At 39.6% G+C, this 26,089-nt stretch overlaps 1 protein-coding gene across 2 annotated transcripts in view; it reads left to right on the top strand.

The window, feature by feature from the left end:
- The first annotated feature begins 6,248 nt into the window (after positions 1-6,248).
- PDS5A (PDS5 cohesin associated factor A) overlaps positions 6,249-26,089 on the top strand; it is a 77,474-nt gene continuing 57,633 nt past the window's right edge. The window contains exons 1-2 of one of the 2 annotated variants that reach the window (XM_050338425.1): positions 6,249-6,515; positions 7,301-7,471. In XM_050338425.1, coding sequence (XP_050194382.1) covers positions 6,489-6,515; positions 7,301-7,471 — 198 coding nt within the window. In that variant the 5' untranslated portion in view covers positions 6,249-6,488. The remainder of the gene's footprint in view (positions 6,516-7,300; positions 7,472-26,089) is intronic. The other variant, XM_050338424.1, reaches the window with a different exon arrangement.

Here is a 26,089-nt window from a genome sequence, read left to right as displayed (position 1 = left end):
CTTCCCTTATAAAAGCCTGGAAAAAAAAAGTAGAAAGATTTGCCTGGTGAAATGCTTAATTTTTTGCTGTAGCAACTTACAAATGTGACTTCTGGGAAATTATTGATAGTGACAGAAAGAAAATTGAAGCTTTTGAGATGTGGTGCAAGCAAAGACTCTTGCATATCTTCTGGACAGAAAAAAAGATAAATGCTCATATTAAATATATTACTGGAGAAAAGTAGACTTAGTTGTCAGAAATGAATAGGTGTAAATGCATGTCCTTTGGACGCATCAGGAGAAGAGATGGAAATAACCTTGAGAATGTAATTATGGAGTGAATGGTGACAAATCATAATTGAGAGCAGCTAGAAAGGAGGTGGATAGATGACATGCAGTAGGCTGCTGTGACTTCAGTTTCTGAATGCTCAAAACTAGCACTGGATCACAGAGGCTTCTAAAAATTCTCCTATGAAGTCACCAGTATGCAGATGCCAATAAATTGATTTTACTTCACTTGCAAGCAAAGGAAACAAGTGCCATCATTCTGTCAATATAGTGGTTTGTAAATTACAAGTGCATTCACGAATACACAGTTTCACAATGACTTTAATGTTACCTACAATGACAATCCTTTTCATTTCTGAATGTCCTGGGATACTACAGAAGTCTGGTGGCAAGTGTAACTGTCTCTGGCAAGTATATAGAGACAGACTGGGGAACTAACAGATTGAGAGCAGCCCTGCTGAGGAGGACTTGGGGGTTCTGGTGGATGAGAGGCCGGACATGAGCTGGCAATGTGCTCTCCCAGCCCAGAAAGCCAACCGTGTTCTGGGCTGCATCCAAAGCAGCATGGCCAGCAGGTGAGGGAGCTGATTCGCTCCCTCTACTCCTTGGGAGACCCCACCTGGAGGGCTGTATCCAGCTGTGGGATGTCCAGTGTAAGACAGATGTGGACCTGTTGGAGCGAGTCCAGAGGAGGGCCATGGAGATGATCAGAGCATTGGAGCATCTCTCTGTGAGGAAAGGCTGACAGAGTTGGGGTTCCTCAGCCTGGAGAAGGCTCCAGGGAAACCTATTGTGGCCTCTCAGTACAGATGGAGACAGACTTTTTAGCAGGGCCTGTTGGGGTAAGAAAAGTGATAATGGTAATAAACTAAAGGAGGGTAGATTTAGACTAGATGTTAGGATTTTTTATAAGGGTAGCGAAACACTGGAATAGGTTACCCAGAAAGGTTGTGGATGCCCCATCTGTGGAAACATTCACGGTCAGGTTGGACAGGGCTCTGAGCAACCTGATCTAATTGGAGATGTCTCTGCTCACTGCAGGGGGGCTGGGCTGACTAGACATTTAGAGGTCCCTTCCAACCCAAACTATTCTATGATTCTGTTACAAACTGCCTTATCTCCAAGCATGTCTTAGAATAAGGACATTTTCAGACAGCACAGATAAAGCCCTCCTTACCAAAACTGGAGCAAAAAAACACATTTAGACAAATCATGGCCAGAGATCAGTTTCAAGGCAGTTTGTCATCCATACAGTATTTGGTCCTTCCCTTTATTCAGAACTGGAGGTACTCCATGTGAGTTGTGGGACTCTTGCACAGCAGCACTTTGCATCTCCAGGTGATTGTCTTAATGAGATCATACACACAAGTCCCCCTGCACTCCTCTACAGATTTTATCTTGTCAATTTAGAACATGGGAGACACAAAAGTCCTTGGTTTTGGCACCAAACTCACTTCCTGGTCTATTCTTAGAGTAATTTCACTGCAAATACCCTCTGGAATGGAACACTTCTGGAGCTTTTTTATTATGGCAATGCACATTGTGAAGAAACTCACCTCTGACCCACCTCAATTTACAGCAGATGTAAAATGCATCAATTATGAAAATAGGCAGTTAAAACAATTAGGTGCTGTTATCAAAGACATGTTACACTACAAAGTTTAATTAGAAATGTCAGGGATAACTCTGAAGGTCCAGGGTAGCAAACTTAGAGGCTATAATTTTAACTGGACAAGCTGCATGCAACTACATGTGTGAGAGACTCAACAGATGGACAAAGAGGAAAGACAACCAGAAACAAGGACTAATATCATAGTCAAAAAGCTATGAGAGAAAGCTTCTGTGTAAAACTGAGGGAAAAAAATTATTTTCCACAGTTAGATTTTTACTGAGTTCTGAGGAATTGGTATATTGTAGGAAACTATGCTTATCACTGGAAAAAGTAAATAAGGAGAGGAAATGAACACCAGCATTCATAATTCGAAGGCAACCTGACAGAAAGCAACCTGCTAGATATGAAGAACTGGCCAGATACTACAGCTGAAAACAAGTAATGAAGCATTTTTTTTCCTTCTTGACCTATTTGACTGTGATAGAAAAAATTTAATACTGAAGGATCACACTCCACCACCTGGTTCTGCAAAGCAGGAGCTTTCAAGAGCATAGCTATTATTAGGAAGACAAGTGCTTTCCTAACCTACCGGATAGGGTTTCTTACTTGTCTGCCCAGCTGACTGATAGATATTCTGCAGTTCCCAACACACTGTCACGCTTTAATAGGACTGTTTAGTTCTTAGTAATTGTTACTATCCATGTTTACTGTACTAACAAAGACCTGAGGACAACCATTAAGCAGTTCCTGGAAACATGTGAGCATAGCTTAATTTAATCAACATGAATAAAAGGATTTTCTGCGCTTAAAGTAATCACTCCATTCTCTCTTCTGTTTCACCTGAAAGCTGTTTTCGCTGCTTTATTTCCCCTACCAGTAAAAACACATTTTTCCTTTCTTGGTCCTTTCCTTGAACCTCTCCTGTCACAAGAGAAAGAAGCACTTCACAAGTGTTCAACATCCTTTATTTCAGTCTGCTTATAAATTACACTTGCAGTCATAGTCTAAAATATATTAATTACCAAACAAACAACAAGCAGATCAGAGTAAATACATTCCTATAACAATAATGTGAACAAAGCTAATAAAATACCAATGGAACCAATAAAATCTGGGAAAAGACTAAAAGGACTCAGTCATATTATTAGACAGTGCTATCCATTAAAACTCATGGGATCATGTGAACCTGGCTACAGCTGTACAAGAAGCAGAGTCCAAGTCAGATCTCAGCTGCTTGCTGAAATTAGAAGGGTGAAGGTCAAACGAGCAAAAGCAACAAACCAGACATTAGCAGCTGTAATCATATCTGCGAGCAGATTTCAGGACTATTCAGATTAAGAGCACCACAGGTCAGATTATCGGAAGGTTTTATGTTTGCACATTCTGAAAATGCCATGCATATATTCAAGCTAATTGGCAGTTAAGTGTTCATTCATACTTCCCTTCATTGATTGCGATATCAGAAGCACACACTCTGTTTCAGCCCTTCAGAATTTCAAATGGTGCAGAAGTATACTGCTTCTCTTCTGAGAAAAGATGGCACCTCTGCCTAATCAGCCCACCATTACAGAATTTGCACCTACTCCTCTCTCAGCCCCTTGCTGATTGTGATTTGTCTAAGACTCACTAAAAGCACCATATATCTGGCTAATATTCTGCTGACTCATTGTTACCTGTGAAAGCAGAAGTCTTGTGTGAACCTCTCCTAGACAGTCAACTTTCCACTGAAGCCTTTTAAGACTTCTTCTGTGTTATACTAACTTCACTATTTATCTGAAGTCTGCAAGAAGAGACAGATGTTGGTCCACAACCAAGAGTACTTCAGTGTAGGGATTCACAAACAACTTGCTCAAGATGAAATACAATTTTAATTGAATGAGCAAACTTTGTCTGGCACTTTCAAGTCAAACCTTTGAACTGCCATATCTAACTACATGTTAGTGTCATTGTATACATACCTTACAATGATCTTATTCTTCAGTGGAAAATAAAAGTGCTTAGAAGTGTATAGTAGAGTCTTTGCACTATGTTTGTCCGTAACTTTGACTAAAATCATGTTGTGGGAGCCCTTCACCTTTTCATTCTTATTCCCACTTCACAGCCCACTGTATAAACATTTATAAGATGGTGTCAATTTGTGAAAAACATGTAACCAAGTTACAACAAGTTACAACAAAAAGTTATTACATTGTAGGTCACTAATTATATCCATAAAACATTGCTTTTCAATGACAAATTAAAGAATACTTGAAAATAAACATTAAAACCCAAGAAGTTCAGAGACTTAGGTGAAGTTTCTGGAATGCAACATCCATAACACTTCAATTCTGCCTGTAAAGAAGCCTGCTCAATATCTTTCTAGCTTTGTGCTTGGGTCATGAAAAAAAACTCAGCAAAGGTCACTTTAAATTTATTTTTCACATTATTTTTACTAACTTATGTTCTCTTTTTCTATTTAATCTGAAGACAGCTCATACAGGGTTTTGATACGTGCTTGCTTTATGTAGTTACAGAATAATCTTCTAAGATTTGTTTCTGATTTATTGTGTTAATAGAAGTGTATTAATAATAAGGAATCTACACCAAATGAATCGTGTATATTAGTAATTTGATTTGGGAAGTAAAGCACCTAATGTAACAAATGTAAGGATAGAAAACTAAAATTTGTTCAAAGTATATGAGTTCTGACTCATCAAGTATATCTTACTTGATTGACAATAAATTAGAGTTGATAGCTAGTCTAAGTACTTCAGCTTTAAGGGAAATCTAACTGGCCCTTTTAGTTTGGATTAGGAAAAAAGGATTACATGCTTGGTATTGGCTTTATTTACTAAAATCAGTACAACCTTGTTAAAGCTGAACCATGTATCCCAGCCTGACAGTCACCTGCCCATTGTGAATGCTCAAATCAATCCATCCTTAAGCCTGGAGAGAATCATTTTATCTAAGTCTAGACTCACAACCAGATTTAAATACCTGGTGTGATGACACCCTTCTAAATTTCAAAATCAGTGCCTGAGATCTTCAGTGTTCCTTGCAACTCTCAGTCATTTTCCCTATAATCCTTCTGAGCTGGTTTCATAGAGGGTATGGACATTCAAGGCTTTAACACCCCCAGGACAACACTGTAGGGAGACAAGAACTGGTGTAGGAGAGCAATTTGCTACCCACATGCTATTACACCAAAAGTTCCAGAGAGCTCCTCAGTCTTTGTACTTTTTCCTCCCACACCTTGTAAAGCTGAAATTCGGCATACTTCATCGTAATTTTACTTACTTACCCCTTCCCGTCCCCTCACCCTCCTGCATCTTTCCTGCTGACTGCCAGGCCATGCCAGCCCTTCAGCTGTGCCCAGCAAGGCCCCTGTCACACACGTACAACCCCTGTGGAGAAACCCATCCTTCTACAGAGACTGGCCCTGGCCTCCTGCCTTCAATTTGCTCTAAAAAATAATCGTTAGAGATTTTCAAAACTGAGAAAAAATTATACTTTCAGCTGGTTCGAATAACCAAAAACAGTCAGCTGAAGGCCCTAAATTAGACGTGATCAGTTAAAAGTCATGTTCCAGCGGTCACACACCTTCTCTGAGCAGCAGGGGCATCTAAAAATCACTTAACAGGTACCTATAATTCAGACACGCAGGACACATAATGCAGACTCAGACAGATATATCCCACTTTGCTACTGGCGACTTCCCAGACGCTACTGGCGACCCCATCCCCTAGAAATATGAATATTAAATTACAAAGACATTTTACACGGAAAGATTTCCTGAGCTGGCTGGCGAGGGCTCCTTTAGTCTGCAAATTAAAGTTTCTCCTGAAGATTTACAAGCCAAGCGTGAATGCTGGTCTTTCCCCACATCTGCCTGGGGAAGGGCTGTTCCCTCCCGCCTGCCACCCCACACGCCGCTTCCCCACGTTTTCTTCGGTCACGCCGACCAGGCCCCAGATGCCTGAGGGACCGGCCAGACGAGCCCCGCAGCCATGAGCGGCCCGGGCTCCGTGAGGCAGCACCGACACGATTCTCGTCCTCCCGCCCTGCAGCCGGGACCCTGCGGGCTCGATCCCTGGCGCTGCCGGCAGCCGGGCATCGCCCTGGGCGCCGGCCGTGCCCGCGGCCGCCCCGGCAGAGCCCGCCCGGCCCGGCCCGACCGCTCGGGGGCTTTTGGCGCTAAGCTGAGGCAGCGCTGCGGCGGCCGTGCCTGGGACCGCCCGCCCTGCGCGGGGCTCGGCGCCCTGCGAGACTTACTGGGCGGCCTCGCTCCGGCCCCGGGGCTGGGGGCTCCTAGCGGGGCGGCGCCGCGGGCGCCGGACGAGCAGGGGAAGGGGAAGGGGCGGGGGCGGCGCGGAGGCTCCTCCCGGGCTGCGCTTCCCAGGGCGGGCGGAGAGCGGCGCTGGGTCCCCGCGGCGCACGCTCCGCCCGAGCCTCCCCCTCTCCCGGCCGCCGCCGCCGCTGCTGCCGCCACCGAGCCGCTCCCCCTCCCCCAGCCAGCGCTCCCGAGCAGGAGCCGCCGCGCCGCGGAGCAGGAGGCGGCGGGAGCCCCCAGGGCAGTGGCCGGCGGGGTGGCGGCGGAGCGGCGAGCACCACCCGGCACGGAGGCTGCTCAATGCTGCACCTTCCGGAGCTGCATGAGGTAAAGGCGGCTCCGGGTCCCGCTTCCCTCCGTGCCCGCTCCGCGCTCCCCGCGGCCGCGGGGGTGTGTGCGCGGGGCCGGGGCCGCGGGGGGCTCTTTGTGGGCCCGGCCGGGTGCGGGGCGGCGGGGCGGTGTGGGGGGGGTGCGGGGCCAGGGCTGAGGGGACATGAAGTTGCGGGAACAAATGGAAAGTGGCGAGTGGCCGGGCCCCTCCCCGGGGGCTCCCGGCGGCGCGGGGGGCGGGCAGGGGGCTCGGCGGGGCGGGGGGGCCGCGGGGGGGGTTTGTTTGCGCTCGCCGCCGCCTCCCTCCCTCCCTTCCTCCCTCCCCCTCTCCTGTTGGCTTCTCTGCCTCCCGATAGTTTTGAGGCCTAACTGTTTAGGCCTCGTCTCCCGGCTCCGGGGCCGGTGTGCCAGCTCCGAACCCCCCCGGGGCCGGGAACGGCGCCGCCGGCCCACCCCCCGGGCCGTACGGGGCCCTCGGCCGCGGGGCATCCTTCGATCGGGCCCCAAATTTCATTGTAAAACCGTCGGGTGCGAACTAACAGTGTTGGGCTGGAACAGCCCGCAATGAAAGGAGGCGCTGAGGGGGGAAGCGGAGGGGCCGGAGCCACGGGGAGAGGCCGCGGGCCGGGCCCCGCTCCCGCCGGGATGCGGCGGGGTCAGCGCCGGGGGGCGCGGCCGGCGGAGCGAGCACCGGGGCCTTCAGCGAATTGAGGGTGAGGAATGGAAAAAGAGGGTTAGAAAGTCGTTTCCATTCTGATGAACTTTTGTTTTCTGACCGATAGAGGCCGGTAGAGGACTGTGGAGAAGGAAAGTTTATAACCAGCAGCGCCAGGATGGACTTCCCTGCTGCCCAACCAAAACCTGCTGCCGACGGTAAAATCATCTACTATCCTCCTGGAGTGAAGGAGATTACGGACAAAATTACCAACGATGAGGTGGTTAAACGGTTAAAGGTGAGCATCCCCCCTTCCCTGCAGCTTCTGCTCGTTAAGGTAAACATTTTATCATTGGAATGGAGAATTTCCAGAGTTTCCTTGTCCTTGTTGCCTGCAGACATTCAGGGAATACCACTTCCTTGCTTTTCCTTGAAAGAGGAAGACTCATTTTTGTAATTCACGACTGTTCTCTTGCAAGTTCTCTCAACGCCAGAGTTGATACATTGCACTTCTAATTTGTACATGAAACACATCCACAGGTTTGGAGAGAGAGAGGTCTGAAGTGCAATCATAGGTAATAATTACAGGATGTGTTAGCAAAATTTTTTGGTAAGCAAGAAAGTTTTTGTGGATTCTAGCACTTTAAGCAAGTATATTAGATCTAGTTAAGGGTATTCTTGACTGAAAAGACAGGACTGTTCACAAAAAACAAAGGTTTATTTCTGGCGTTATTAGATGGAATTTTGAAATTGTTTCATATGTAAAACCTGCAGTTTAATATCATACATATGAAACATTTCCTACTCAGTATAACTGGTGTTTGACAAAGTTGTTAAATTTTCCTAAGTAAGATGGATTGTTATAGATGCATACTCTCTGCTTGTTTGACAGCATCCTGGGAGACTGTGAGGCTTATCTCTGTTTTTTATTTTGTTCATCCCTTTTTTCTCTGGGAAAGAAGTGAAATGCTACTGTGATACAGTGGTATTATTTCTTAACTCTATGCTGAAAATAGAGAATAAAGTTGAGCGTTGATCAAATATTGACACAGCTCGTTTGTTAACACCATGGTCTTTGGACCAGAAAGTTTTTGTAACCTGGGATTTGGTCCTATGCCCGCATTGGATATGTAGTAGTAATTTTTAGAGATCGGAAATACTCTGTCATCTGATGGTCTGTGTCCCATCACAACAGCGACCCCACAAAAACTGTAAAATAGAGATCAGAGTCTTGGCTAGACAATTAATACATTGAAATGTTGTCTTAGCTATAAATGTGAGGAAAATGTACGCTTTCTGCTTTACTTTCAAAGCAGCAAGGCACATGTCAGTTGTTTCATTGAAAATGAGCCTTGTTGTCCTTTTACAGTTATGGGGACAAGTCCTGCCTAGTATTTTTAAGACTCCAGTGGAATATTGCCAGTTACAGGAGAAGATCCTAGATTTGTGATTGTTTAGACAGGCACCTTGGATTGAAGTCTGAATGGGGAGAAGTGCAGTTTTGAGGTACTTGTTGAAACAGGTATTCTATTTTGTCCTAGTTGGAGGACTTGCAGTAGTAAGCTGTGTCATTCCTGGATAATAGGAATAATAGAATTTCAAAATCATGTATATGTGTTTTGCTGAATTCACGTGCATGTGTGTGCGTGTATTGAACATAATTTTGAGGCTAAGAGCAGAATTTTTTCTCTTTTTTTAATGAACTATTGTTCAGGTGGCCAAAAGATTTTAGACTAAATGGGAACAAATACTTTGCTAGTGCACTTACCGTCACTGAAAAGACAGAGAAAGATTTTTCTTACCCTGTTGGTACTGTTTAATATGAGTTTGAGGAAGTTTTTTTGTCAGATATTGACTTTACTGAAGCATCAAGAAAATTGGAAGTACTGTACATTCTAGAATGGAGTGGGGTTTTTTTATGCTTTTGTATAGACATGTATAATCTTTATGTAATCTGTTCTTCTTTATATCAACTTGATTTATAAAAGCAAATTCATTTTGGCATCTGGAATATTATGATGATGCAGTGCTAGGGATGGAAATGCTTGAAAGCGATTTGTTCAGTTAAAAGATAACTTTCCTTTAAATATGATTTAATAATAAAAGCCAGCTTTAGCAGAATGTTACAAACTCAGGCATGAATCAGTTCTCGAAATTGTAGATTTTTTTGCCTGCTTGACCACACATGAGTTAAAGATGCTCTTATACAAGATGTTTCTTACGCTAAGTGCCTGGGCAACTTAGTGATTAACTTAACTTAGTGTCTTGGCCACCAGGCTCTGGGTCAGTTCCCACAGATTTTGGTTCTTTAAGCGTGTTGAAGTCATAGTCAACGTAATTGGTTACAAATTTGTCCTTATTAGCAAATTTTCTGGTATCACATCTGTATCTGTATTTTTGTGTCCAGACCTCTTCTCCTAATGAAAGCTTTTCTTATTATTGGAACTTGAGATGTTCTGGGCACCTGTCCCAGAGTGCCTGAGCAGCAGCTTTTGTGCCAAGGACTTTTAAAAAGAATGTTTTTGTATCCTTTCCCTCCTTTTGCTTGGGGTTTGTGGGTAATAAAATGTAGGCCAGATACTTTCAAAGTGTTTTGATCTATCTGTATGATAACATCATTACTGTCCTGAAAATGAAAATATTGAGAATTTAAAAATCAACATGCATCTTTTGAGTGACATAGGAAGGAAAAGCCTCAGGCTTGCATATGTATGGCAAATGAAACACAAGTTCAGGTGTTTAATGGAGTCAAAGGTAGTTTCTGGTGTGCCAGATTACACTGATGGGTCAGCGCCTTAGAGTGGGACAGCATGTGATGTATCATTTCAGCTGCTGAGGAGGTGATTTTGACTGTGGTGTGCGGTGGCTGGGGGCAAGTGTCCATTTAGTAGATCCAGTTAAGTTTAACCAAACCAGGCAGGTGACTTGTAAGTGTTGAGGTTTACTGTAATTTTGATTACAAAATGATTTTTTTTTTCTTTCTTAGGTCAGTCTTCCTTTTTACAGGGCAACTCTTCAACTTACATAGGGATTGGTTTCAGGGCTGTAAATCCAGTGCTTGCCAATATGGGTAAGGCTTGTGGAGAGAGGTGATAGCTTTTATTTAACCAAGTGATAGAAGGGGATAACAAACAATTCTAAGGCACCCAAGTAGCCCTCCTTCTGTTCCAAACCAAGCCAGCGACTAAATAAAAATTGAGAGCCATCGTACTAGCAATATTACATTTCTTCCCATAAGATAACTGAAGGTTGAAAGAAGTTTTAGAAACTTGGCATCTGCTTTTCTATGACACTTCTCTATGACTATTGAAATTTTTTCAAAATTGACTTAATTTTACTGCCTTGTTAAAATTCTAGACTTGTATAATGCTTCAGTAAACTGTTACATCTGAGATAATAACTTGTTCGATCACAAGAGAATATTTTGATGTCATTTATATAAAACTGTGCGGTAATGATGAATAAGATTTACTGCAGGGTATGTAGTTGCCTAACACTGCCACCAGCCCCATCCATCCAAAAAGTTGTAGGGACTGACTTTTTGGGAGACCGACGTAAACAGCCCTTGTAGGCAGAGCCAGAGCTGCCACCGAAAGAAGTGGTGCTCTCTGGTGCTTGTGCCAACCCCTGCCCTGTAGCCTCTCTACAAGCATTTTGTTTTGCTGCACACCGAAACGGATGGGTCAACAGATCCAGGTTAGCCCTAACTGTGTTCATTTTAACCTAAACCATTTTCTTGTGTGATTTATGACGAGAGCTCACAAATAATTGGGCTGTCATAGCGAAAAGCAACTTCTGTCTGTAGCAGTCCTACCTTAGAATGTTGAAGGAACTTGAGAGTCGATTTGAATGTGAAAGTTTGCAAATGTTTTCTTTTGAGATAGAGATGGGGACTTCTGCATTGTTTCTGCAAAACTGTCTTGCCTGCTAGACTTTTTAACATAAAAGAAATACTTTCAGATGATGAGTTCAGGTACAGCTTTGTACTAAAGACTATACAGTTTGGTAAAGTGTATGATAAGTCTGTAGAAGAACAGAAAATATTTATAGTGCAGGATTTTCTTTTACCTAAAGATACCAGTGTAAGCAACACTGATTCATAAAATCTGTAAAAAGGACATTTAATCAGACATTAAATATATAAAAGTAAAAAAAAAAAGGCAGGTTTTTGTTTTGAGGGGTTTTGGGGTTGGAGGGAGTGATTTTTCCTTTTGTTTTTCAAGCAGTCTAATAGTCTTGTTCCTTTTCCCATGGTGACAGTCTGGCAAGGCATTTTCTGTGAAAGTTTCCTTTGATTTCCACACTCCCCACACCCTTCCATTCTCTCTCCAATAGTCCCCCTGCCATCCCAGCCCAAGGCCTAGCTTGTGATCATCTGGAGAAGTTACCACTCCTGGTGTGCCTTGAAGCCTTCCTTATCTCCTCCCATGGCATTTCTTAGTTATCTGATATGTATTTGTGCCAGAATGAAACAAACACTCCCTCTTCTTCTTCCCATTGTCTTTCTGTTTGTTCCTCTGGATGTTAGGTATTGACCTCTTTGTAGTTGGGCCTGTTACATTTTTATCTTCATATCACTAGAAGTAGCTGATGCTAACAATTTATCTTATCATGCACAAGTGTTTTTTAGTATCTGTTACATCATGTTAAAATTGGGAAAGGTGTATTGTTGCTATTTAAATGTTTTGGAGTAGGCTGTAGTTCTGTGAGCGGGAAAAAAAGCTACTCTTTACTCACTCTGATATTTCTGCCTAAGTTAATGGCCACTCTCTTAAGACTGTGTAATTAGATGGAACTTTGACCTGACCTGGCTGCGCCAAGGTAGTTATTTTGAACAAGACAAAAAAATACAAATTAGAATATCATCTGGGAGAAGAGAATCTGTTTTCTTTTGTGTCGCACACTAGAATTTGGTGTGTTTGAGGGGAAAAGGTATACACATATTAAGTATGTTGGATTGTGTTAGTTAATGAGTGCTCTTTGATGGCAAGACTTAGATGACATGGATATTTTCATGACTTAGACCTCTGACTTGCATGTATTTACATGCTTATATTTGAGAATTATAAGTAATTTTGTGGAGATCATATAGCCAGGTTACAGAAATGATCTGCAGTTAATTATTCTAACAATTTTAAAACTTCCATTAATTGTATTTAAGTGCAGACTGCAATTGCAATGTTCTTGAGCTATTGCTGGCCACAGAAGCCTAAAGCCAAATTTCTAATTTGATTTTGCTCATAGTTTAATCTTTTTAATTAGTTTGACTCTTGTAACAATCAAGTTTTTCATTAACTAGGACAGGCCACTAGTCAGAGAAGAAGAAATTGTGTTCTGATTTTTTTTTTCCAATGGAATATTAACCAATTGCTTTGTAAATGTCCCAATTTTGTCAGCCCTTAGAGGAATAGACCATGTAAGCTCACCCGGTTCACCCAGATATTACTGAATTTCAAACTGATTGATGATGACACCCTTTGTTTTTTATCTGATAATTTTCTTTTCTTACAAGTGCATTAGTAATTAATGGCAATTTCACATGTACAATATTATTCTAATGGTTTCCCAGCAACAATAAGATAAATGTATTGTGAAAGATAAAGAAACCGCAATTTGAAAGAGGGGGAAAAAAGAGGTTGCTGAATTAGAAATAGCTTCGGATGTCTGACCACCAAAACAGACAGACTAGTTCAGAAGTCTTTATGCCCTCATTTATTCTTTTATAAACCTCAAAGAATTATTAATCTTATTCTTATGCTAATGCTTTTTTTGTGAGGTGACTGCATGATGTTAATCGCAGTTAAAAGATGAGGAACTGAAGGGCTACTGAAAGGGGAAAAAACAAAACCCCAAGCCCAGAAAGACAAGGTGGCTTCGTATGCCTGAGTTGGCATTTCTAAATGGTGACTTCTGAAGTGACTGTGCATTCTGTTGCACTTTACATGTTCATACCACAAATTCCTTTGATTTCAGTTACATTTCTGAGTTCCTAGCACTTTAGTAAACCAATCCTCATCGTCTCTCCTTAAAAACACAGAAAATGACAGATGTTTTATGTGAAAATTGTATTGTAGGCTGTTTAACAAGCATTGTATAGAAACTTTGTAATAGGTGGGAAGCTAACTTGCAAGTCTTCAGACTTAAGTGTTTGAAAATATGGCATAAATATTCCTTCTGTGCAGTATTTTTCTTCAGTTGTAGAATTTCAGCTTCAATAAATAAGAAGGGTGGCCTTTGTACAATATGCTTCTCTACCAACAACCTTGATTAACTCCAGAAGATTTTTTTCTGTGAACTGAACCAAGTAATGGCATCAAGTTTTAGGTTGTGGTGTTTTGGTTTTGTTTTTTGGTTTGGTTGTTTTGTTGGGTTTTTTGTTGGTTTTTTGTGTTTTGTTGTGTGTGTAATCACTTACCAAGTACTGCATTAGCATTAGGATTACAAAGACTGACTAAAAGCTTGAGAAGTAAAGGATTATTTACCTTAGGAAAGAGATGAATAGGAGTTGTGATAACAGCATATAAATTTACAAATGACAGATAGTAAATTAGGAATTTCTGGTTTTGTCCCCCTCCCATGAAACTGAAACAAATTGTTGAAGGCTAAATATTTCTTAGGGGCATACTGGAAGGCTGCAGCAGACCAGAGCTTGTACTAATGTTGACTTTAGTGTAGGTGACATGATTTAATCATATAAGTCACTTTAGGTGGGTGTGTCAGGATTTATTTTTATGGTATAATGTGGGAGACTTTTTGTGAATTTAAATATTTTCAATAAAGTTTGGATACACAATCCTTGACATATCACTGCATTCTTATGAGGAGTTTGTATGCATAAGTTTGCAAGATTCATAAAGGAAGTGTTAACCTCTCAACAGTAATACAAAGTGAAAGGAAAAACTATCCCTGGGCTTGCAGACAGGAGATGATGGATAGGACGGGAAATCAAAAGCATCTGAGGTTACTTTTCTACCTCATCTACTTGAATCAATCCATGCTATTTTGTCTGCTTAATGCCTATGTGCATCTTCTTCTGTGAAAAAGAAAAACAAGAGGCAAAATAATTAGCAGATCCTTGGTTCACAGTATATGTTACAGCCATTTTGGTAGTTAAAGAAACCAAACTTTTGTCTAGTCCTCAGTCTGTTAAACATTCTTCATATATGATTTTTTTCTGGACTGCAATACCTTCCTAATCACCACTGTTACCTAGAAATCTAAAACACATGCTTATTATTGGTGTCACTCAAAGCAATATGTGTTTGCTGGCTTTGCAGCTGCAGTAAACTAATGAACTGTATTCCCACTGCTGTGCTGACATCACAATTTGGCTATTGCAAAGATGTCTTAAGCATGATGAAGTACTGTTAAACAAAGATAAAATTGGCACAAAGTGTGTTTCTTCTCAGGAATGAAAACTGAAAACTTTCTGATACCTGGATAGTATGGGGATATTCTAAACTTAGGTTTTATTTATGAGAGACAGAAGATACATACTTAGCTGAGATGCCAGAGGTGCAGTGTTAGGATCAGTTTTGCAGCCACAGTGGGAAGAAAAAGTCATTCAAATTTACTGTGAAGACTGATCAGCTTTTTTTTATGTTGTACTCTGAAGTGAGTTCCTGTGTTTTTCTAGTTGTTTAGTTATGTTATCTAATCTTAATTGTAATCTATTGTCTTCCATGAGTAGAGCCTGTCACCTTTGCTGAAATACAGTTTGGAACTCATTAGTAATTTTAAGCCTTATGTTTTTAATATTGTATACCTAATGGTAGAAATTATGACATGTATCTCCAAGAGATTTATCAAAACTTTCCAAACAGTTTAAACAGAGAAAAAGTTTTGTACTGCCAGGTTACATTGATAATCATTAGAAGATACATGTCTTTTCCATTTATCAATAATTCTTTGAACAGGCACCAATATTGAAGATGAAAGAGAAGGAGAAGGAACATTTTCAAGGGATTTTGGAAAAGCCTAGAGTTTTGCCCCCACACCATTCTTTGCTGTCCACAGCACTTGGAAAGTGCAGATACTTTAAAAAAAAAAGTAGTTACTGCTTAGTAGTATTAACATTTCCTTGCAGTCATTAAAGAATTCCCTTTCCTCTGCAATTGTAGTCTCTGTCTATCTTACGGCTCTCTGTGGAAATAACCTGATTGACCATCAGGGAATAGCTTGACATCTGCAGGTTTACAATATTTTTTTTTAATACTGCGTAACTTACTGATCTTAAAACTGTTGTATCAGTGCATCTAACATGAGAGACCATTGAAAGACCAAGTTGTGCTTACAATGAAAATCTTACTACTGTTGTTTTAAGTACCTGGGAATCAGTCTCTCAAAACCTGGAGGAAAACGTATGTTTTTCAGTTTACTTTGTCTATGTAATAATTCTTTGCCTGGAAAAATGTTTTTAGCTTGCTTTTCTAATGAAATAAGTTTAATTTTTTTGTTAGTGATCTTCCCTGAAGGTACATTAGTTCAGAACTCTGTGGCAGTTCAGCAGAGGTTTCAGCAATGGAACATTTGTCTAATTGGTGCTGAGCAGAACAGAGACATCCGAATCTGGTTTACACAAAGGAAAATGGACCAGCACTGTTAAGCGTTTCAAAAGGCAGCAGCCCCTGTGCTAGCTGGAATATATTCAACTAATTACTGCGTGGCTGTTTCAAATGTTGTAGGGGATGTGCTGCCCCCTCCCCAGTTCTCCAGGCACGGTGTCTGGGGGAAGTGGGCAGGTAGCGCAGGAGGATGAGAGAGGGGCAGCAGAAGGGGGTGAGCTGGAAGCCTACTCGGAGGAGAGTGATGGGGAACAGATCTGTTGGAAATCAGCCAGTGGTAATTTTACTGCTTATGATAAAATTACTTTCATGTTGCAGCAGTACAGAAGCTAAACAGGTAAAATAAAGCACAAAAACTTTTTAATACGCTTTAATCCACAAATTGGTGGGGATCTGTGCATCGTATTTAAAAATATTACTAATTTTTAAACTTAAAGTGGTGTTTCTTAACAACTGAAAATGATACCTATATTCTTTGACCATCTTGATGAAAATTGCTTATGCAGTATGCTATTACAGAAAGGGTCAAGGTAAAAATGAAAAAAAAAAAAAAACCAAAAAACCCAAACGACTCAAAAGTAGCTAAAAATCTCAAAAGATCTTTAGTTGATGTTTTGTGTAGTACTTTTCTACTTAATTAACTTTTTCAGGGTTTTTTTGGCTACTTACTTAGATTCATGATAATGGTGCAAATGCTGAAGCAAAATGTGTGCTGTGAAAGTAGAGTTGAAGTTAGGAAGTGCTTAATATAAAGGAATTTTGCAATTTGAGCGTTATGATGATGTCATAGTGTGGATGTGATAATAAGTTTGTTATAATAAGTTGTTCCTTGAAGAAAATAAGCTAACTGACTTTACTTGTGGTACCAATTCAATGAAAGGAAAATGTTGTTGCATATTTCCCATTAAAATTTTTACTCTATCTTCTTGTAGATAGAGTAGTCAAAATACGGTAAATTGCATTATTTTAATATGATCTTGTGTTTTAAGTGTGTTTTACTTTTACTGTTTGAAAATATATGCATGTACTTAATTATCCAAAATGCAGTAATGGTTCTTCATAATAAACTCGTTATTGAAATTTAATCAAAATATATTAATAATTTACTAGAAAATAATTTGAAAGTAAATTTTGAGGAATATAATTATTGTTCTTTTCTTGTGATTTAAAAGTGTAAAACCTGATTTTTGGTCACTTAACTCTGACTGCAGTGCCTTTTTGTGGGCCTTAGTCCTGTCAGTCATAGAGGAATTAATTTTTGTTTAAAAACTTTGCTTACGCGAAATAGTGAAGAGTAATAATTCAGAAATTAAGCTGCTTTGTTTGCACAATGGCACAATGTATCATGGAGTACGTGAAGGGAGGTTTAATTCTTAAGCTGTTGTACTCATAAGAATAAAGTAAGTAACCTCAGTGCTTACAATTTTGATGGTAGAAACTATTCAGTGTTCTGGGGGGAAGTGGATAAGGTGACCTTGTATGGTTGTTTTTGACAGGTGGTTCTTACCACTGAAGTGCTGCAGAATTACACTCATTCACCTACAAGGCAAAACAAAGAAGTGCAAGGCAGCTTGAAAGCTTTTCTTCTGAAAATACATGTGTATTTAAATTCCTAATTCAGTCATCCTTTGTAAATGTAGTTGGCATATGTCACTATTCCTGAAAAACTTCTAATCCTTCTCTTCTCAAAAGCTCCTACTTTTGCTATTGCCAGTAGAATTCCAGTGGCAAGAAAAGAAGTACTATTTTTGCTCATGTGAAGTCAGTAGAGGAAGGTCGAGGAGCTGTTAGTGACTTTTTTTTCCTTAGAAAATGCATGTAGACTATGAAAGTAGGCATAACTCTGCAGCCTAAGGGAAAGTGGGAAATCTGGAAATAAGATTGCAGCTTTGTTACACTTGGAACTGGTAGTCTAGACTGCCGTTAAATTATGAGAATTTTGCTTTAGGAAATGGGAGGGTTCACCAAGTACAAAAACTGTATCTTTGATAGAATATATACACATTGATACAACTGGAAGTAGGTCAGTAGAAAACCTAATAAGTTGTTAAAAAAATGGGAGCGAAAATCAAGTTTAATGTCAATGTTTCTAAACCTCAGCTTTGGGGAAGTGGAGGTGGCGTGTAATGTTTTCCAAAGTAATGGTCTTTCATTCCTAGCCTGAGTTTCCCTTTAAAGGTTAAATCACCTTCAGTCAAATTACAGATTAAAAAGGCTGCCAGTTAATTTTATTTTGACACTTCTACCTACTGTTCTTAGTTTACGTTCCTGTGCAATTTGGATTATTCTGGTCTGAGTTGGATATATTATGTAGATTAAAGCACACACATCCTAGAATTGCAGCTCTGTGTGTCACTCCATGTCTGATGCTAAAATTGGCTTCTGATACCCATATACATCTGTGAGGATGGAGTTCTCCACTAGCAGTGGAGCTGGTTTGAGAGACATGTTCATGTTCGGGGACTCTGATTCACAGGCTCTGTCTCCTGAGAATTCATACCATGAAACTGCAGTAATTCACACTGTCTTGAGACTCTTCCAAGCAACTCTGACTTCAGTCTGTATGAGAGCTGTTGTGCTTCTCTTTCTGTATACTATCTGAATTCATGCCTCTCAACACTGATTAAAAGCCTGGCATCATTCAGCATCCCCATAAAACTAATTTTAAAAGTAGCTTCAAAATTTTAGAAATTAAGACAATATTAATTGCTAGTGCCTTTAGAGGATTTGTTGAGAGTTTCCCCACTATTTGTCATCATCTTTATCAATTTTCTGCTCAAAAATGAAGCTATAGGGAAAATAATTTCATTAGGAAGGTAAAGATGTGGAGGGGTAAGTAACGATGGGTTAGTTCTGCAGAATACTGCAAGTCAGTTTAGTTATCTGAGTTGACCTGTATAATGGATATTTGAAAGTAGTGAAAAGGAAGTTAGTTTATCACAAAAAATATTTTAAAAAAAGGTAATTCTCTTTATAGTCTTCCAGAATTGTGTTCTGGAAGCTTGTTATCCTGACACTGTTGTACCTGACTATTTTGAGTACTCTTACTTTGCTGCTGCTACTGAAGGAAACAGTTGCTGGTCTTCACTGCAGCTGCCATTGCTGGTCAGAGAGAATAAATGTTCAGAGCTGTTTTCCTCATTTGCATCAGCAGCACTCTTAAGTCATAGAAAATGAAGTTTGTGAAGACTAAGAGGAGAAAAAGTAAAAAATAGAGACACATAGAGACTAGGGAAGGAGGGGAAACTAGTATGGTTGGTAAGGATGGAGTTGCTACAGCCAAAGCTGGAGAATTGCACTGAATCAAACCATGGTGTGTGGAAGCACAAACACCAAAGCCAGCATTTTGAGCGAGTGAAATACTCTTGCTACTTGTGGGCCATCTTTTTCCTCATGCCAGCCCAGGTGTGTCTGTGGCCTGCAGGATACTGCATCATGGAAGTGATCCAATTCAAAAGCAGTCATTTTTTTGCAAGTTTTCATTTGGAATAGTGTGACTTACACAGTCACCTACTACCCCCTCCTTGCATTGGCAGAAGCCACATGACAATCTTGGGGTGGCAGAACTGTTACTTGCAGTGACAGCCTAATTTGGAACACTATGTTCATTGGGTCTGACCTTAATAAATCAACTTTAGGTTTCATTGAACTGCAACCTGAGATTAGGCTGAAGTAATATCACCCTACCCTATCCATTTTTACCGCCATGTAGTGAGCTGGTTCAAGAAGCAGATGAATCTGAAAAGTAACCTGGCCAGAAAAGGGGATTTTTCAGTAGTATCTCTGATCAGTCACATGCAGGAATAATGGAGGGACAGATCTGACAGATTTGGGTTGACTCACACAGCCATGAAACTGCACCCTAAGAAATTCTACAAACATCCACCCACCCCCTCTATTTGTGAGGCAGTATCTGTAAAAAAAAAAAAAGGTCCCTTGTTTTGGGGAGCTGCAAATGTGTGTGCAGTGAATGATGTACTGATCTTCCATGTCTGAAAAAAGAAACTAAAAAACAGAGGAGAATATTCTCCGGTGATAAACAATGGAAATCAGTGCTGTGTTTGTACACAAATGTGTGTATTTTGCTGGTGTCAGTAATTTTGAGCTAATGTGAATGTTGTGGAATCCACATTAATGTTCTAATGTTTATCTGCTGTAATAGATCATACAATTCATCCTAATACATGATTGCTTTAAAAATAAGTTGATTTTTATATTGGAATTCAGACTTGATGGAGTAGTAACTAGAGAGAGATACCTAGATACACCTCCCCTTTCTCTAGGATTGTTAAGTTTCCTCCTTTTGTCTTTCCCATTACTATACGAGAAGGAACTTGAGTTTCATGTTTTTGAGGCTTCCCTACATCCTGATGGTTCACAGTTTGGTACCAGTACTATGATAATGAGATGTGATCTGCAAAGTTTAGGCTGGTCTTTTCCTGTTCTGCACTCCAAACTACTGAGTCTTGTGCTGTGACTTGAACTAGAGTAGGCGGTACAGGCCAGTACTTGCAAACAGATTTGTCTTCATGCCAGCTCTCATTCTTACTGTTTTTCTCTTCCTAATCCCTCCTGTAGCTGATTGTTCTTTAAACCAAGACATGTGCTAACTTACAGGATATGTGTGTGCATATGTACACAGAGATGAATCTTTTATTTCCAGATAATCGTACATGCAAAAAAATTGTACTACCCAGCAGACAGCCACCATAAATAGCTTTCTCCCCCCAAGCATGAACTGATAAAATGCAAGTAGTAGAATCATTTCGTGTGTCATCCCAAAGGCAGCATTATTAACACTCTGCAGGGCTCCTAGCAGGAATAGGTCACGAGTTTACTCCTGCACATGAAGCTCTTCCAGAATTATTATTATTATTTAAGTCATTTAACTAATATATTTTACACTTCAGGGCCTGAGAGTTGAACAGAACATATTGTTAAGGATTCCTTGATAGGCCAAAAATCCAGCTGCTGTTGAAAGATGTCACATAATTTTGTTTATTCTTTAAAGAGACAGTGTTTACAAGGAGCTTGCACTTTTATGGTGGTTATATGCATGGAAATTCTGTAGCTGCCAAACTTCATCCAACCTTAGAACTGAATTTTTGCCTGCTTTTCTGGTAGTAATTTCTTTGTATATGGAAACTTCTATGAAAATAGCTTTATGGGAGTGCTGCCAGAAACTTTTGGATGAAGTTATATGGATAATTTTGATTATACAAATCCTCCCATTGAAATAATTTGATTTCACCTCATGTTATGGGGTTTGTGGCTTATTGATTTTAGTTGTTTCATTTTTATATTATTATTAAAGTAAGCCTTTGCTTGTACTCTTCAATTCAGAAAACTTAAAAGTAATGCTTAAGAAATGAATATGTGGATATATTCACCTCTCAGTAGCATATTGGGACTCCTGACTTCAGTCTTTTTGTTTGTAAATAAGTTTTGGATACCTTAAGTGAGTCTTGATTCAAAATCTCTAATTACCTCTCAAGTCTTTAATACTATATAAGAAAAGAATTGTAATTGGTACCATTCATGACCAGTGGATCAAATGTTCAGAGGTTTGACTAACACAAAGAAATTTAGATACATTTATGGGAAGCTAGATGGAGGCTAATATCAATTTTACTATAAACTACCTTTGTGCCGTCTTAATTCTGATGAGAATGCTTAGAAAACCATCATACTGCAAAGGAGTGGTGAAGATGTTCTGGGTTTCCTGGGCTTCTCTGAGGCTGCTGACTAGAAAATACTGCTTTCTCATCCTAGAGAGGCGATAAGCATACAGGATACAAAATGCTTAAATTAGAGGAGTATCTTTAGTGATGGAAAACTACTTTTCTACCACTTGGTCTCAGTACCTGATTCACACAGGAATCAGCTGTCTTCTGACATCTGAAAAGCAGCTCCTAAGCAAATTCAAAACAAATCTTGTAGACACAGTGTCAACAATATGCAGGTGGCCAGTACCTGATTTGAATGTTATGCTGTGATATTACCATTTTTGAACTCTATGTGTGAGCAGTCAGAGCTCTGGCAAAAGAAGGATGTTTGAAGTTAAAGCAGAGCAAGGCAATGGTTTCAAGCAGGCAGCAGGAAGCATTTTTCTCCATCCTTCAGTTTTCTTTGCTGGATGTTTCCCTTTGGTACTTCTTTTTGGTCCTTAGTACAGAGCAGTACTTACCTTTAATTAGGAAACTGCCAATAGTGGTATCTGGGAGTAACACCTTTCCACCTCTCTTCTTGGTGAGGAATTTCAACCTTATCCAAATTATGGTTATTTGTTCTACTCTCAACATCTGGAACAGAATTCTGTGATTAATCTCATCATGAATGTATCATTATTTTGGGACCATTGAATATAAATACTGAAGCATTTTCCTCGAATAAGTGACTTGGTCAACGACTGCTTGTTGTTTCCTCCTACACTACTTTTCCGTAAAATTTATTGTCCAGTATTAGGTCTCAGCCATTTTCTTTAAGGTGCTAAATGGCCTCAGCTTAATGTCTTGAGTTTTAGGCACTAAAGATTGTAGTTGACAGGTTTTATTTCACGATCATAAATCTTAGCCAGCAGCATTTTTCATTTTCAGGATGTCCACTGAACTCCTGCAGCTATTGAAGAGTATTGCAAACTACACAATCTGTAGGTCAAAGTGCATTTCTGAATTCTTCCTTCCTCACTGTGAAGATGCTCTGCAACATGTTTTGATTTTGTGTTAAGAAAAACAACAAGACCACCAATTCAATCATAATAAAATATTGTAGTGTTATATTTTTCATTTTAGGATGGGAAGATGAGAAAGCAAACATAGCAAGGTGCATTCCATAGGGGCTTTTTTTGCAAATGGGTTCAGGATACCAGTACATGGTCTGCATGCTATGATCGTGAGAGTGATTAAAGTAAAATACCCAAAACCCAGAAAAATCCAGAAAAACAACTTCCAGAACAGGAATGAAGAATTTTCATCCTGTTTTGGCTTTTAAAGCATAATAACAATGGAGCTTCATGTATTTGAAGTCTTGTATGTGCAAACTTAAGGGAAACATAATACCTTTATGAGGGATTCAGGACCAAAAGGCAATAACTATACTATCTACAATGTTTTTAGATAAGTGTGATGGTTTGGACTTGGCTCCCTGCCAAATGCCCGAAAGTCACGACAGCAGCCCCCTTCCTCCCTCCCTTCTCCTCTCAGGGCAAAGAAAAAAAAACTATAAAAAATTAAAGAACCCAAAGTCAAGCTGTTTATATAAAATATATATATATTTACGTAAATTAAAGTTATATACAGTTAAGATGCTATATACACAGTAAAAGGGGATCCACTCCCCGAAGGGATAGGGAAAGGGGAAAAAGGGACACCGAACAGGTATATTTGATCAAATTCAAGAACTATACTAGTAATTAACAAAACAGATCTCACTACTTCCCTTAGAAAAGCAGGATTGGCAGACACAGCCAGCACTCTCCAAACCCCCCACGTGGCAGGCCAGCGGTCGCTGCAGGCCTCAGCTTTAGATAAGCGAGACCAACGCAAGGACCTACAGTTCCCGACCCTCGTTGGAAGAGAAGAGAGCGAGAGGTCTCTAATCTCCAACTTATTTATACTCTGGTTTACGTAAAAATCGTATGGAATACTGGGTACTTGGCCACTTCCTTGGTTACAAACTGGTTACCAGGAAGGCCTAGATCAAAACCATCACAATAAGAAAAATTAAGTTTTGTGCTTATGTGTAATGTCTCATGTGTGCTTAAGAAAGTCTAAGTGGTTTATTTTGACAGTCACCTGGCCAATTAGTTATCATTCTCCTGCAGAGTTGGTATGTGAAAGAGATCTGTTGTATCCTTTAATAGGTAACATTTCTCCTTTCTCAAATTTCCCAGTCATTGTTTTTTAGGATATTTTATATGTATTAGCTGCATTTTGAATCTCCAGCACGTGCATGTGGAGTACTGTTTTGAGATCACTGCAGCTGAGCAAGTGAAGTTGTCTCTGTAATTTTTGAGTCATAAAAACAAAGATAATTTTTAAATAAGGTGTTATTTTGGCTTCAGGCCACTTCAGTCCAGTGCTCTTGATGAAGTGTGTGCTTTCTTTTGTTCTGGGCAATCATAATTTTTTAGGCTGAAGCTCACTGTCTCCTTTGTAAGCTTCTCAGATTTCTCTTTGACACTGTCTCTTTGTCACAGATGCAGATGTTTGTGAAATGACCAAATCTTCTGCCACTGGGTACCAAATTTATGTTCATGCTTGGGGTACAGCTTGGCATTGTTTTGGGTGTCTAATTTAAATATAAAGGGAATCAGCTGCATCTTCCAGCTATTTAGAGCAAAGACAAAAGTTACCAGACAGTGATATTGTTGTAGTGGTAGAATTTATTGAGTGAGTTTAACTGTACTATGAGACTCAGAAACTGTAAAATTTAATGGGTAACAAAACATTTTATTTCTAATGAAGTATTAAACTAGATGCTAAAGTAACTTCAGGTGCATAACCTCAAGAACCTCTCTCTAGTCTCATCACCTCTGTGGTTTTGTACTTTTGACATTGAAATTTCTCAAATTTTGTCATGGAGATAAGTGATTTTTCTGAGTGAATATCCCAAAGCATTTTGCCAATACAGAACTACTGAGTACTTTTTAAAGTATTTTGGACCTTTAAAAATTTTTGTGTGATTCCTGTTCTTTAAGGATGTTGCTGGCAGCTATTTAAGTTATCTTTGCAGGTTGCTGATTCCAGCAATGTAGTTTAGTGCAGTGTTATTTTCAGCTAGATTCAGAATGATCAATTCTGAGTCTGGGCTTAAAAGAAGTATTTAAAATATCTAAATTAAACATTAACCACATAAATAGTGTATTTTCTAATAAAAAATATTAAAAGAATTTCCAGCCTTTAGCTTTGAGAAGTCTGCCCCATTTGAGTTCTTTGTTACATAGTTATATGATTTTATTTTTCCCCAGAAAATTTATTCCCAGATAGTGAAATTATTACACTAATTAGAGAACCTCAAAGTAAAGCAGAAGTTAATGTAGGGGTTAAAATGAGAGAACACTGCATAATGCAGGTGATGTGAGTAGATTCACCAAGAAGGGACTGGGAAAACTGTCTAATGGTGAATATCTGATGTCTGTAGTGGCAGTGGTTGTACTGTCACTATATATATGTCTTTATCTGAACTCTGTTTCTAGCAGAAGAAGGAAATTGAAGAGCTCTATGATTTTTGGGACATTGGTGATCTTTATGTATTTCACAACTGAAGTTTTGAAACAAGAAGGCTCCTTAGTGCAACTTTTAAAAAAAGTCAGTCATGTTTTGAAAACAAAAAGACAAAAACAACCTTGCATTAATGCTTTATATCTGATATACTGCCTACTTCTTATCTTAGCAAAATCAGTAGCTATAAAACTGTGTGATTACATATGAGGAATGTTGAGGGACAGGTACAGCAGTTATGGTCATTCTCTAGCTATCCACAAGGAAGGAATTTGATGGAACCGATAGGCAAAATAGTTGCAAGAACTCTTGTGGTGGAAACCAGGAGGTATTTGAAGTTCTCAAAATATTAGAGAATTTCCAGACGAGACTTTATTAGCCCATAATTAAAATAACTACCTAAAATCAATGAAGTCACCACTACTCCGGGGTGTGACATACTGTCTTGTAAAACAGTATTGCTAATACAGAAAGGAATAATAATGCTCTGTAAAAGCAGTAATTTGATTGTTTTTTCTTCTGTTAGGTAAAAAGACAGTCATGGTTTTGTAAACAGAGTACATATTTTGGATGGGAGATGATTTTCAATCAGCTCAAGGCAGCAATGTTGATTGAAAATATCACTAAAACGTTTAGCAAAGTTAGAAACGAGGGAAAACATAGTCCTATTACTTGTGATTGGGTGTCACAAGAATGTCAAGACCCAGCAAATAAAATTAGGTATGAGATAGAGACATGATGGGAAAACCTGTTTTTTTTCTGTCTTCCTCTCTTTTCCTTACTCCCCTGCCTCCGTCTTTTCATTTTTCATTTTTACTTTTTCTTTGGGCATACAACTGCCATTATTACCATACCCAAAATGGAGAAGTCTACATTCTAGCGTGACGTACTATATCATAAAATGACCAGTAAAAACACTAAACCCAACATTTTAAATACTTGTCATGTAAATAATATATTAATTTTGAAATATTTCTCTGCTTTTAATATTGGAAATTATGATGGTAATATGAATTTCTTGAAGAATTTTCATATTGTTCTTTACTACTTACATTATAATAAAATGCACAAACTTACTAATTTTAAAGGCTTATTTCTCAGAAACTGAATATCCTACACATAATCATTCTG

Source organism: Myiozetetes cayanensis, unplaced genomic scaffold (genome assembly GCF_022539395.1).
Source record: "Myiozetetes cayanensis isolate MyiCay16 unplaced genomic scaffold, myiCay2020 scf7, whole genome shotgun sequence".
In the NCBI taxonomy this organism is placed as follows: Eukaryota; Metazoa; Chordata; class Aves; order Passeriformes; family Tyrannidae; genus Myiozetetes; species Myiozetetes cayanensis.
This window is presented reverse-complemented; position numbering and strand designations above follow the sequence as displayed.